The sequence below is a fragment of the Silene latifolia genome, chromosome 11, assembly GCF_048544455.1.
Source record: "Silene latifolia isolate original U9 population chromosome 11, ASM4854445v1, whole genome shotgun sequence".
NCBI classification, from domain to species: Eukaryota; Viridiplantae; Streptophyta; class Magnoliopsida; order Caryophyllales; family Caryophyllaceae; genus Silene; species Silene latifolia.
In genome coordinates, this window is record NC_133536.1 from 24,770,979 (window position 1) to 24,786,028 (window position 15,050).

Here is a 15,050-nt window from a genome sequence, read left to right on the forward strand (position 1 = left end):
CAGACCTTCACAACCCGGACCACCACATGACCCTTACGGTCCACCACACCACGATCCATACGGACCATCACCGCTCGACCCTTACGGTCCACCACACCACGATCCATACGGACCGTCACCGCCACATGTATATGGTACAAAACGACCAGCATATGGGCCGCAATCACCTTACCCACCTCAGCCCAATTTCTATGATTCACGTTATTCTCATGGTGGGCCTCCACCTGGCCCACCTTCACCTCCTTATCATACACCACACTCAAACTACCATCATGGTCCCCTTGGCCCAAGCCCAGGCCCACCACCTCCTCCTAATATGAACCGTGATGATCGCTATGGTTACGGTCCACCTCCACCTATTATCAACCATACTCATCAGGGTCCGTCTACTGCTTGGTCTCACCCTGGTCCACCACCGCCTCCGCGTCCTTACTAAGGGCGTACAAGTTTTACTAGACGGTCTTACACGAGTATATGATTTTATTTAATTAGGGAAGTAGTTGGTCCACCGTACTTTCATGTACTAATTATTTGAGACTAAGGAAGTTGTTTGATCCGACGTGTGTTTAGGATTATCAGGCAACCTTTTCTGTTTCGGCAAAACCAATGATAGGTTGTCGCCAATCATCGTTGTATCTTTGTAGTTTCTTCATCTTGTTAATTTTCGTGTTATCAATAAATTTGGACCCTGTTTATGTCGTTTGAAATTTTATGATGTTAATGTTTATTTCAATATAAGACCGGTTTGTAAGTTTGATGTGTGTTTGGATAGTAAAAGTGGAGGGAAGGGGAAAGGAGGAGATAGAGAGAGGGGGAAGGGAAATGGTATGTGGTTGATTGAATACAATTTGTCTCCAAATCTTGTCTATTAGAGCATCCGTAATAATGGGGCTCCTCATATTTTCTCTTTCCTTCTCTTATTTGTCCACCTCATTTTCCACTAACTTTTTCATTTACCCTCCTCATTTCATAATTACATTTATGCAATAATGAAGCTCCCCAATTCAAACACAAACATTTGGGAACCTCCCCAAAAGTAACACAAATTGTCTTGCTTTTTTTTTTGGGGGGACCTTCCCTAAAAACAGTGGAGCCTCAAATAAAGGAGAGGCAACAATGAGGATGCCCATATGAGGAGAGAGGGTGCATATGGGGAGCTATTTTCCCACCTTTGCGAATGCTCTTATAAAGAGAGGAGGGGAAATGTATCATTTAAATCTCTCTCCATTCATTTATCTTTGTTATCCAACGTGAGATTTTAAATCCTTTACTCTTCTTCCCTTCCCTTTCCCTCTAAATTTATTCAATCCAAAGACACCCTCAGGTGTGTTTGGATACCATTTTAGGAGGGAAAAGGAGGGGAGGGGAAGTGAGGGGAAGGAAAGGAGGGGAGGAGAGGGAAAATAAATTATGGTGGTTTGGATAACAAAAATGATGAGAAGGTGATGGAAGGGGAGGAAGAGAGGGAGATGGTAGAGTGGATGGAGGAGGATGATGAAATGAGAGTGAAAAATAGTTTTCCTTACAAATCTTACCAATGATGAAAGATTTTAATTTAATCTAAAGGAGGGAAATTAAATCCTCTCATTCTCCTCCCTTTCCATTTCCCTCCTATATATTGTAACCAAATAAAGAAAATTAAACCCCTCATTTCCCTCCCCTCCATTTCCCTCTAATTCTCTCAATCCAAACACCCCTTTATAGAAATGGTAATCCTTCCAATACTTGTTTCAGCACAATCGTTGGGAAGTCCCGCTTGCAAGTTGTTTAGGCCTTGTTAGGACAGGAAGAAAGGAGGGAAGGAGAGGGGAGGGGGAAGGGAAAGCGAGAGAAGGAGAAGGGGAATGGAGGAGGCGATTTCCCTTGCAAATCTCGCCTATTTTGGTGGAAAAATAATTTACCTCCATTTTCTTCCAAATTACTCAATCCAAACACACCCTTTACGCTTCACACAACACACAGGCTTTTAAGAGCATTACATTTTCAGAGTAACAGGGGAATGTAATTTGACAGTGTTAGTTTTTGATGTCAGCTTGCTTGAATTTTACTTTGAAACTCGATTCCATCGAGTAGCAGCAAACAATCAATGCATCTCTCGTAGTGCCAACTATTTTTACTCCCACCTGTTTTACAACTTGTTAAGATGGAGAAGTTGGTTACAAGTAGAACCCAATATGGATAATACAATTATCTCAAACCGCAAATAGGGGTAAAATTATGAAAAAAAATTGAAGATAAAGAAGGTAGTGAAGTTGAATAGTTTACATAATGATGACAAAGTAGATTCAACGAACCTATACTGAAAACACTAACAGCAAACCAGATTTGCCTATTTCGTAGTCATTAGCAGCTAATCTGAAGTTGGAACTAAACAATGAAAGAACGGTTTGGAACTAAGTAAGCTCTAAATACGAAGCATCATTTCTGATTTCACCACAATCAGCTTTCTGTTTCCAAGACTCTCACGGAGAAGTAACCTTGCTTCTGATCCGGCTTGAACGTCTCACCGGAGTCACCACTTCACCATCTCCCTGAAAAATAAGGAAAATTCACTTGTGAGTCATTACAGGTGGGCCCAATTAGTCGTCATCACAGTCTGTTCATGTATAAATCAGTTGTTTTGGGTGAGGTCAGTTTAGTCGGATTTATTAGGCTGCTAACTAAACACATTGTTCTTGTTAACTCGCTGACTCACACGCTTGGGATTTAGCTAAACGCATTGTTACCTTTTTGGGATGGATGATGCTATAGGTGCTGAAACTCCCATAAGATGGATCCTTACTGAATTCTGATGAGGACGAAGCAAGGGATTCTCTCTTGACGTTCCTTTTAGAACTCTTTTGCAAACTATGCGCTTCATCTCCGTCCATTTGTTTACTCTTGGTGTAAACTGAGTTGTGAAAGCTGCTCATCTCTGAAGGGCATGATTCACCAACCATGTCAACCTCAACTGGACCGCTATAAGATGATGGGGTCTCATCATCTTCGGCTATATTCTGATCAACCGAAGGTTCCTTCTCTGCTATGCTCTGATCAACCAAAGTACTTTCTTTCTTCGGTTTCATATACATGAAAGCTGCAAGTAAGGACACAATAACCAGAGTGATAGCGGCTGCCATTGCCATTGGAGTCAAACTTTTCTCACTTGGTTTCCAAAATTGAGAATTTCCAACTGATTTGGTAGCGTCTTTCTCTGTTGGCTGCACATCATCATCGTTATTCATGTCCCCATTCTCGGATGGCTCGTTTGTGGATATAACCTCCCTTTGGATCTCTGAAACTTGTGATACTTCCTGGTTTTTTTAAATTAATAAAGGAACATAATAAGATGCTGATGAATGATGAAAGACGTGATCACAAACAATAGTGACCACAAATAACATACAAAAAAGAAACAAGGGACAAATCGAAAAGGAATACAAGACGTTACCTTAACATCAGTTTGCTGCTCACCAACATTGACCTCATCTACCATACTTGCAGGTTCATCCTCTGATAATGCTTGTTCAGCATTCACAGTATCACTGTCCTCCATCACAACATTTTCTTCATTTATAAGCTCAGAATCAATAGTCTTTACAAGTTCAGCTTCTCCAGCCGAATTTTCATTGTCTGCAAGTGCCGAGTAGCTTTGCATTTCCTCAGAAGCCTCATCTTTAATCTCGTGATTTTGTTTCACATCCTCAGATTCAACTACTTTTGCAAGTGCAGTTTCTCCATTCAAACTTCCATTGTCTTCAGATGTAGAGTAGCTTTGCATTTGTGCAGAAGCTTCATCTTCAATCTCATGATCTTGTTTCACCACTTCTGGTTGAGAATCATCTAGCTTTACAATGTCAGCAACTTCGGCAGAACTGTCATTGTTGTCTTCAGGTGCAGGATAGCTTTGCATTTGTACAGAAGCTTCGTCTTTGATCTCATAATTTTGCAAAACAGTTTGGACATTTGGAAGCTCCCGGTAGCCTTGACTTTCTTCTACACTCCCAAAATAAGGCTCCGTCTCAAATTCTTTGACAAAATAGCCCCAATCCTCCTCTTCTTGCCAGGCAGTCAAGTTACTAAATGTCACAGAACTAAACCTGTCAACTTCTCCTACATTCTGTAGGATCTGAGACATATAGTCAACACAACTAGCTGCCCAAAATTTAGCATTTTCGGCAAATCCACTGAAATGTTCAACCAAAGCAGCTGTGTGAGGGTTGTTATATACGCGAGAAAGAATCTCATTTTGCATATAGTCAACACAACTAGCTGTCCAAAATTTAGCATTTTTGGCTAATTCACTGAAATGTTCAGCCAAAGCAGCTGCGTGAGGGTTGTTATATACGCGAGAAATAATCTCATCTCGGTAAACAACATTTCCAATGCCTGGATGAGATGTCAACAAGATCGACATAAATCCAAGCGAGATCAACAAAAGCACAGCAACAAATTTCCAGTTTGTAAACCACCGAGACCTCCTAGGCTCGAGTTCTGCCTCAACCATCTCAACTGGATGCGGACTTTCAGTGGTATTCATATCTGATAGTGGCGCCAAATCTCCAAGAGATACCTCCACTGATGAATTAGAAGAAGTGACAGAAGAAGCATCTTCTTGGTCCTTCAGAGAATCTTCAGACTGGATTTCTTCACTACTGTTCTCAATCTCAGAAACGCTTTCACTGGTAAAATCATCTTCAAGATTCATTCCTTGGTTAACATAGTTTTCAGTTCTCCAATTGGGATTGTAATGAAGAAATTGCGGCCTTGGCGATAGATAATTTCTTTTCGGATCATAAGGTGGAAGAGATTGATCAGCATCAAGAGGAGCTTCATCAATCACCAATGTAGGCATCTCGCTTAAAGGTAAAGATCCAGTAGATTTTACAGTATTCAGAGGTACATCAGGGCTAAGTACCACTAAATCTGCCTCAAATGCTTCAGTCTTTACCTCCCCACAACTCGAATCAAAACCATTTTGATGTTGAAATTCATGCTTATCGGGTTCTGATGCCTTGTCAAAACTCGTGGGCATGGCCGACTTTGACTCATCTTGTTCATCATCAGATTCTAGCGAACTTGTGGAGAAAAAGTGAAATTTGCCATCAGATAGAGAGGCAGAAGTGCGGATAGCTTCATTTCGATCCCCTAAGACTTTCTTCCTCGGTGATGGATTGATCTTAGAGGCTGCTGAGATTGTTGGGGACATGAAGTGCTTAGTCCCCTTTGTATTGACAGAGGGGGACTTGGCTCTTGCAGTTGGCTTTATTACATTGAGGTCATTTTGGTTTTCTTTCTGCTCGTGGTCTCGGAATGAGACCACACCTGAATTCCTACCATCTAAACCTCTTGCATATTCTGAAAAACAGTAGAATTTATAATTTAGCATATTATTGCAACAACAACTACAAAACCCAAGTCCGAGTTGTAATGTGTTTAGAGGTCAACAACAACAACAACAACAACAACAAAACCCGAGTCTTGATATGATTTAAAGGTTGGCTACCTTGAACTGTCATTGAATTACTTCTGCTATGTAATACTGCTATGGTAGATACTAGATAGTGGCCCATAGATAAGATTCTTGAATGCTTAAGAAATCAAACTAAAAAACTTCATCACAACACGGCCTAAGCCTGATTATTCATCACAATTTGGGGAGGTCATAATAGGATTATTTCATCACAACACGGCGTAAGTCAATTATGATTTAAAGGTCGGCTAACTTGAACGTAAAACTTCTTGCTAGTACTTGTCGAATAAATTAAAATTAAACTGCTAATTAAGACCATTAACCATAGATAAAATTGACCAGACGGCGAAAGAGTAGATCAAACCATCAATAAAAAACCTCACAAAATCAATTTTATTCTTCACAAGTCCACATAACAAATCTAAAGCCCGATTTACATGCGAATAAATAAGCACCAAAAACAACATAATTCATAGACCGCCTCTATCTCAATCATTTGTTTACTCATTTTATTCTTTGAGAGAGTATCTTAATCGTAGGTAACCAAATCACTCGGTACGAGGAATACATAAAAGGAAAGTTAATTTAAGAATAATCAACCTACAATAATGTGCCTAAATATAACATCATCATGTCATCAACAGTCAAAATTAAAGCTAAAATTCAAAATTAACGAGCTACCATTAATCAAGATTAACCGGAAAACAAGATTATTGTAAATTAAGATTAATACAAAACCCTAATCCCCAAATTAATGACAAAATCTTGATTAAAATCAAAAGAAAAGGGTACCTGCAGGACTATTAACAGGAGTATTAGGAACAAGACCTTTCTGCTGATAAACTAAAGAAGATTTCACTAATGGGTACCCATTAAAGCTCTTCCTAACCCCAGTTCCTTTTCTTTCAGGATTATTCGGGTTTTGGATCGAGTTAGGGTTATGGCTCGGCCTCGTCAACATAGGTGAAGAGGATCTAATTGGTGAACTACCCACCATTGAATGAATGATTAAATCAGTACCCAGATAATTCTTATGAATGTAGATTAAGAAAGTGAGGATCTTTGATGAGATGTTTCTTGGGTTTGCGGTGAATTGCAGATAGATAGATATGGAAAGGAAAATACAGAGGATAAAGTAAGGAAATGTGTAACGGCTAGTTTGATTTGTTTTTGTTAGTAGTGGGAAAGTTGTGAGCTTTGTTGAAATTTGAATTTGCTGGATTCTTGACCGTTATAAGTTGGTAGGATTTGGGGATATATTATGTTGATCTTCTTTTTTAATGGTGAAATGTTTGGGGCCGTTGGATGCTTGGATTTGGTTGTGTTAGGGGATGCTAGTATTTGAATGAGATCCCTCGAGTTACTCGGCCAGATTTTTATTTTCATTGCTCTTATTCATTTAGATAAGTTGGTGCGTATAAGCTCGCCCTAATATTCAGAGTCTAAAATTCGTAGGCACTCCAAATCCATCTAAAAACTAAAAAATAAAATAAAAACAATTATCAAACTAGACCATGCATGCATGTCCACATGTTGGTTCGACATAAGCCAACTCGAATCGGTCCGACCCGGGCCACCTCCCAAATAGACCGGCTTTACCCAGGTGGGATAGGCCATGCTCGGTCTATGGCATGGTCTAGGTTAGAACTAATATAAATAGCTATGCAATACCCTTTTAATTTTTCTTAGTTTATCAACAGAAAAGTCTTAGCTTGTTCCTATTACACCACCGTGCAATGCAAGCCTCATTTTGAAGTACCCTTTTAATCTTAATTAAAAGAAAAACTAAAAGAGGGTTCATGCAAAGCTATTAACATTTAACAGGAGTATTAGGAACAAGCTTAGAACTAGTATACATAGCAATGCAAGCCTCATTTTGAGGTACCCACAGGAGTATTAAGAACAAGCTTAGAACTAGGCTCTGTTCTTTTGGACTTAATTTCGATTCTAATCGATTCGATTCGATTCGATTCATTCCATTGATTCGATTCGATTGATTGACTCAATTGATTCGATTCGATTCGATTCGATTCGATTCGATTCGATTCGATTGATTCGATTGATTCGATTCGATTCGATTCGATTCAAACATTACTATTATTATTCTTATTGATATTCTTATTATTATTTTTATATTAATGTGTTTACTATTTTTATTATTATTATTATATTATTATTTTTATATTTATTATATTACTATTATATTTATTAATAATTAATTTGTATTGTTTATATTATTATATTTATATTTAATACATTTATTATTATTATTATTATTATCATTATCATTATCATTATTATTATATTATATTTATTATATTTATTATTTTATTAATATATTTATTATTATTAATATTATTCATAACATATTTATTATTATTATTATATTTAATATTATTATATTAATAAGTTATTATTTAATATTTATTATTTTATTAATATACTCAATATTAATATTGTTAATCACATATTTATTATTATTATTATTATTATTATTAATATTATATTTAATATTATTATGTTAATAAGTTATTATATTAGACCTATTATTATTATTATTATTATTATTATTATTATTATTATTATATTATTTATTTTTTAGTTATTATTATTAATATATTATATTATTATTAATAATGTTATCATTATTATAACTAATATATTATTATTATTATTACTTTATTTATTATTATATTAATATTTTATTATTTATATATCTTATTAGATTATTATTATTATTAGATTATATTAATATATTATTATTAATGAATAATATTATAATAATATTTATTATTATTATTAGTATTATTTTTATTATAATATTTATTATTATTATTATTATTAATATAATCTTTTTATTATTATTTCATTCATTGATTGATTCAGATCGATCGATCGATTCGATTCGATTGATTCGATTCAGATTCACTCCATTAAGTTCATTCATTCATTCACTCCATTCGATTCGATTCGATTCGATTCGAGACAATTTCAGTCCAAAAGAACAGGGCCCTAGTCTATCTATATCTATCTCTATCTATCTATGTTAATAAAGGAAGCTTTTTTCGAGCGATTGCATAATCTCCAATATTTGCAAAACACCTCAATAAAATAAATAATGCTAAATAATTATAATAACTATTAAAAAAATTAACTGATCAAGTTTACAATTGTATTAATAAATTAACTGATAAAGTTTGGAAAAAGACTTAAAAAGTAAATAAGATTAAAATAGAACATGGAGTAACAATCTACGTAAAACATGGAGTAACAAGTTGCTATGAAATTAAACACTTAAGATGAATTTGGTTTGGAATTGGAAATTGAACTATCTGACATGCTCTACGAGTCTTAGAATCCTAACACTACAATACTACTCCATACGTGTGTATATATAATGCTCCTTAACTCACGACGATTCAGGAGACGAAACAATTCAATCCACGTCTTTACTTTTGATCATAGTTTTCTTTTTGTCCCCTTTAATTCTCAATTGTTTTATTAATGATTTATGATATGTTTTGCAGTATAGTGACAAACGGATCAGGGTGGCTTATCGGTGATCGGCCAATGCTGCATATTCTGCAAAGTACTCCTATCATTTATACGATTCGACTTTTGTTAGTAAATCAAGTTTTTTTTTTTTTTTTTTTTGCTTTACTTCAGTATATCAATCAAACTAATCTTATACGCCTTTCCCCTTCTACAGGTTTGCATGCCGCTGAAATTAATTTGGCGAAATAAAGCAAATATATTATCATATTGCCTAATATAGTTTATTTTAGTGTTTAATTTGATGATTGTATTTTGTCATTGTTAAAATTTTATAAGTGTATTTATTTGTTCATTTGATGGAGAGTCGAGGTTTACGGTAAGATTTTGGTCTCCATATTGTCGATGAGACAAAAGTTTGAGGTGTAGCACTAAAGTATATATACATTGTCAACATTGACAAAAGGCCGAGCATGAGATTGACCAGAATTTAACCATTGAATATACATTTAACATAAGAGATCTATGTGCTATAACAATTGTGTATACAAAATAGTTTGATTTTTCGAAAACATACAGATGCATGAAATTGTTATATTTTGGTATATAACACCATGTTATGCAATATAATTGGGTATAGACAATTACAAATTTTAAACCTATGTTGGTGTATATGATGGTTTCCAATATCCATGTTACAAAATCATTGTCCAAGCAGGAAAAACAAGTTGATATTGATGTTAAGATTATGATTAAAGCTAAATATTTAAATATCCATTAGAGTATGATATTTGAATTTACGAGTTTGTGAGGGAGGCCTTTTTTTTTTTTCCTTTAGTAGTGAATATATAAGCCATGTTAAATATCCTGGAGACTATATATATATTCCATGGTAAAGTTGTTGGTTTATTATCAATAGTCATGGTATTAAAACCGCAACGTGCAAACAATGACAAGCTATATATGGTATTCAATCTTCAGTCTCTTCTCCAAGCTCCAACACAAATTAATGTTCACTCCGTTCGTTCTTGTATTAGTGAGTTTATTCATCGATGGTAGTTGATTGTTTGCAGTTTAATTGTGACAAAAAGTCTTTATGTGGGAGGTCTCCCAAACTCCTAAATCACTAATAAGTAATACAGTAAGAGATGAACAAAAAAGAATAAAAAACAACCTAGAGAGAGAAAGCGATGGAAAACTAGAGAGAAAGAGCCGCCATTGATTTTCGAGCCTATGGCTAGAAAATCGAACCTACAAAGACAGAGGGAGATGATGCTACGAGGAAGGAGTGTCCCTGGCACTCAGTCTTCAGCAGAGGATGAACCAAACACGGAAAATGTGGTAATATCAAACCCTAATGCAGCACAGACAGGACCGAATGTTGAAGAGAAGGGTAAGACTAGGAATATTCATGAGATTAATGGAATTCCTGAACTAGTAGTAGAAACTGATGATGAAGAAGAGGAAGATGATGAGGATGACATTGTTAATAGGGATGGCAATAATGGCTCAAACCGAACCGAAACCGAACCGAACCGAAGGAAAAAGTTCGATCCAAATCCAACTTTTGAAAACCCATAACAGATCCACTATTTAAAAACCCATATCCAAACCCACCATTGGAAAACCCGAACCAAATCCAAACCCGATCCATTCATACCCGAACCCGATCCATTCAAATATTTTTGAAAATTTTGGCTTTATTAAGCTTGAAATTTCAAATTTGCCATATTAGATGAATTTTTTATATGGTCAAAGGAAGTTTTGGATCGGATTTTGGATTATATAATGGATCGGGTATGGATTTGGAGCGGATATGGATTTGAAAAAGGTATAATGGATCGGGTATGGATTTCAAAATTTTGGATATGGATCGAGGTTGGATATGGATCGGTGATCCATTAAGTAAGTGGATCGGGTTTGGATCTCGCAAAACCCGATCCAACCCGATCCATTGCCATCCCTAATTGTTAATGAGGAGGAAGAGGAAATAGTGGTAGAGACAGTAGAACAGGGGAGCCCTAATGCTAAAGATGCTACGAAAACAGAGATTGACATTGTTAATGAGGAGGACGAAGAAATAGTGCAGGAAACGGCAGAACAGGGGAACCCTAATGGTGAGGATGATCCAAAAACAGAGAATGATGATATGTTACAATTACAAACGGAGGATGTTGAAGAGGAAATTGAGTTTTGGAACCAGGCAGTAGTATGCTTCATTCTGGGGGCAAATCCGCCATGGGAGGTGGTTGAAGGGTTCATAAGACGTATCTGGACGAAGTATAATATTGACAAAATCTCGTTCATGCCAAATGGGATTTTTTTGGTGCGGTTTAAAACCATGGAAATGAAAGAAAAGGTCTTGAGTTCAGGGCACTACCTATTTGATAATAAGCCTATGATAGTGAAGCCATGGACAAGAGACTTAGAAATGACAAAGGAGGATGTAAAATCGGTTCCTGCTTGGGTTCAAATTCACAAATTACCCCTGAAGTTTTGGGGTAAAGGATTACCTAAAATAGCAGGGTTGCTTGGGAAGTTTATAAAGAGTGATGCTGCCACTGAGGAGAGAACTAGGTTGGGGTATGCTCGTGTTATGGTTGAACTGGTTATGGATCAGGACCTACCCTCACAGATTGCATTCAAAGATGAGAAGGGCTCAATCATACGAGTTGAGGTAGAGTATGAATGGAGGCCTATTAAATGCAAGAAATTAAATGTCTGGGTATGGGGCATGATTTGGAGCACTGTAGGAAAGGCACACAGGAGAACTTTGTTAAAAAGCCAGTCAAGAAAGTGTGGAGGCCAGTGGTGAAGCAGATTGCTAGTGTTAAACCCCAGGAGAACAATGTGATTGTGAACACTGTTCAGAAAACTCTGGTTGCATCTGGGACTGTTACACCTCGCAAAAGATTGGTTAGGATGCATAGGCAGGAGGGAGATAAGAGTGGATATAACACTGAATCATTTGGAGCTCACTCTTACAAGGATGTCTTGGCCTCTCCTTCAAAAATGAATGGTGGTGATAATAGTAATGGTAACTCTCCTCCAAATTCTTATGGATAAAATAGGGTTTTGGAATGTGAGAGGCATGAATAGAGTAGATAAGCAGAAATTTATAAAAATTTTCTTGCAAAATAAGGGATTAGGACTTTTTGGTTTGTTGGAAACAAAAATAAAAAGTAGGGCTTATGCTAGAGCTGTAAATAACTTCAATAATTGGTGCATTTCAACAAATAATGGGTATCATAATAGTGGGAGAATTTGGATTTTGTGGGATCCTAAGATATTCAGGATACAATTTCTTGAGTATAATTCTCAGTTTATTCACATGAAGGTTGAGACAGTGGTGAGTAGAAGTGTCTTTTATTTAACAATGATCTATGCTTTCAATAATATTCATGAAAGGGCTTCCCTGTGGGATCATCTAAGGAGAATTGCAGGATTGGTTGATGGTCCTTGGGCCATAGCAGGAGATTTTAACTGTGTGCTATCTGCAACTGAGAGAGTGGGAGGCAATATCCCTAATGCTGAGATTGAACCATTTAGGACCTGCGTACTGGGCTGTGGAGTAGTTGATATTCCTGCTATTGGATCACTTTTTACATGGAATAACAAGCAAAGGCCTGAAGATAGGATCTATAGCAGGATTGACAGATTTATGACCAATCAAGTTTGGAGTGATCATTTTCCTGATTTATATGCTAATTTTTTGCCTGAGGGCATGCTTGATCATACCCCTTGTCTGATCAGCAGCTCAACTCAGAGCCAGAAAGCCAGAAGCTTCAAGTATTACAATATGTGGGGAGCATCTAAGGATTTCTTGCCTACCATCAAATGTTGTTGGAGTAATAACATTCATGGTACTCCTCTATTCATTTTTTTTTTTTTGGTGAACTGTGAAAATATATTAATAATAATCAAAATTGTTCCTTACAAAACACCATCACCAATCAAAAAAATACAGTTGCATTAGCACCCAACTAACAAGACTAGTCATAATTTGGCTCCCACGGAAACTTCTGAACTTTGAGCGCCCAAGCCCTGTCCCTGCATCTAGCTTGAATGTCATATTTCACCTTCTGAATTATCCATCTAGGACACGGGACCTTAGCTTCAATCCTGCATACGTTCCTAGCATTCCAAATATAGTACCATAGTGCTATAATGGCAGCACAAACAATCTGTTTCTTCATCAAAGAGGAGCATCTCCATTGCAACCACCACTCTACCACTCTGTCCCTGGGTACAGTGATACCAAGCCAATCAGATAACATCACCCAGCACTGTTTGCTAAATGCACACTCATACAATAAATGCCTATGATCTTCCAACTGGTCCTGGCAGAATTCACACAATCCATCATTGAAAACACCAAACTTAAGGAGTCTGTCCTTAGTGAGCAACCTTTCTTGAACTATCAGCCACCCAATGAATGCATGCTTAGGAATGATAGTCTTGCTCCAGATCAACGGGTACCAAAGAACAGGCTGCTGCTGACCCATCAACCATTTATACCCACTAGCCACATTATACTCACCCTGAGTGCAATTCCAAATCCCATTAGAGAAACCCAGCTTCACTTGGTCCTTAACCTGACAGATTTTACGCCATGTCCAACTAGTATTGGCTGTAGGACAATAGTCAAACCAACTTCTACCTTTCATATAAATATGATCTACCCACCTGATCCAGAGGTGGTCAGATTTCGTAGCTAACCAACCAGTATACTTGGCTATCATGGCAGTGTTCCAATGTCTAGAGTTCACAATGCCCAGCCCCCCCTCCTTCTTTTCTCTGCAAATTTTTTCCCAAGCAACAGTGAGGGTTCTAAGGTATTGTTCAGATCCAAACCACAAATAATTCCTACAAATCCCCTCAATTCGATCTATGACAGTGACTGGAACAATAAAAATCCGAGTCCAATAGGTATGCAATTGTGTTAAAACAGCCTTAATGAGTACCAATCTACCTGCATAACTCAGTTTTTTGGCTCCCCATCCTCTGATTCTAGCAACCACCTTCTCCACAAGTCTGGTACAGTCACCTATACCCTTTCTTTTGCAAGAAATTGGGATGCCAAGGTACCTGAATGGCAAAGCCCCAGGATTGAATCCAGAAATATTCAGAATATGCTCAATCTCACCATGTTGCATACCATTAAAGTATATGTCAGATTTCTCCTTATTCATGTCCAACCCAGAGGCACTTGAGAAAGTGGCAAATGCCCTGAGGATGACCTTAATAGACATCCTGTCACCTCTGCTAAAAAGCAACAGGTCATCAGCAAAGCACAAATGAGTTAGTTTCAGAGCTCTGCAGAAAGGATGGTAATTAAACTCAACTCTAGCTGTGACTTCCTGGAGGATTCTGCTCAAGTATTCCATACAAAGGGTGAATAGCAAGGGAGACATGGGATCCCCTTGTCTTATCCCCCTCTTGCCTGGGAAATAGCCAAAGTTGGACCCATTGATAGACAGAGTGAACCAGGGGGTAGACACACAGACCATAATCCATTGAACCATTTTAGGGGGGAAGTTAAGTGCAGTCAACATTTGCTCAATAAAACACCATTCCACTGAATCATAAGCTTTTTTCAGGTCCACCTTCATAATACATCGAGGTGAGCAAGCCTTCCTTTGATACAGCCTGACAAGATCATGGCATATTAAAATGTTATCCACAATATCCCGGCCTTTAATGAAAGCACTCTGGGTGTCACTCACAATACTAGGCAAGACACCAGCCAACCTGTTGCATATTACTTTTGAAATAATCTTATAGACCACATTGCAACACGCAATTGGTCTAAAATCAGCCACAGAGACAGGTCTGGCTTTTTTGGGAATAAGGGTTAGGGTGGTAGCATTCATCTGCCGCAACAGCTTCCCAGAGGTAAAAAATTCTTTGACTGCAGCCACCAAATCACCTCCCACCACAGAGAAAGCATCTCTAAAAAACTGAGAAGTGAATCCATCAGGTATACCCCATAAACTAACAAAGAATCTGAAACTTTTGAAACCTGCTCTGAAAACTTTGAACAAGGAGAGATATAGTGACATTGAGAACTCTACTGCCATTATGCACAGAAGGGTCTCTGAACTGC

At 37.2% G+C, this 15,050-nt stretch overlaps 2 protein-coding genes across 2 annotated transcripts; one reads left to right on the top strand and one right to left on the bottom strand.

Annotated features, from left to right (window-relative positions):
* Positions 1-2,187: 2,187 nt before the first annotated feature.
* LOC141611412 (uncharacterized) lies at positions 2,188-6,677 on the bottom strand. Its single transcript, XM_074429939.1, has 4 exons — positions 6,245-6,677; positions 3,431-5,337; positions 2,727-3,293; positions 2,188-2,531 (listed from the first exon to the last, which is right to left on the bottom strand). The coding sequence occupies exons 1-4, from the start codon at positions 6,447-6,449 to the stop codon at positions 2,463-2,465; spliced, it is 2,748 nt and encodes a 915-aa protein (XP_074286040.1). The 5' UTR covers positions 6,450-6,677; the 3' UTR covers positions 2,188-2,462.
* Positions 6,678-12,035: 5,358 nt separating this feature from the next.
* Positions 12,036-12,931, top strand: LOC141613120 (uncharacterized). Its single transcript, XM_074431857.1, has 2 exons — positions 12,036-12,807; positions 12,912-12,931. The coding sequence occupies exons 1-2, from the start codon at positions 12,036-12,038 to the stop codon at positions 12,929-12,931; spliced, it is 792 nt and encodes a 263-aa protein (XP_074287958.1).
* Positions 12,932-15,050: the final 2,119 nt, after the last annotated feature.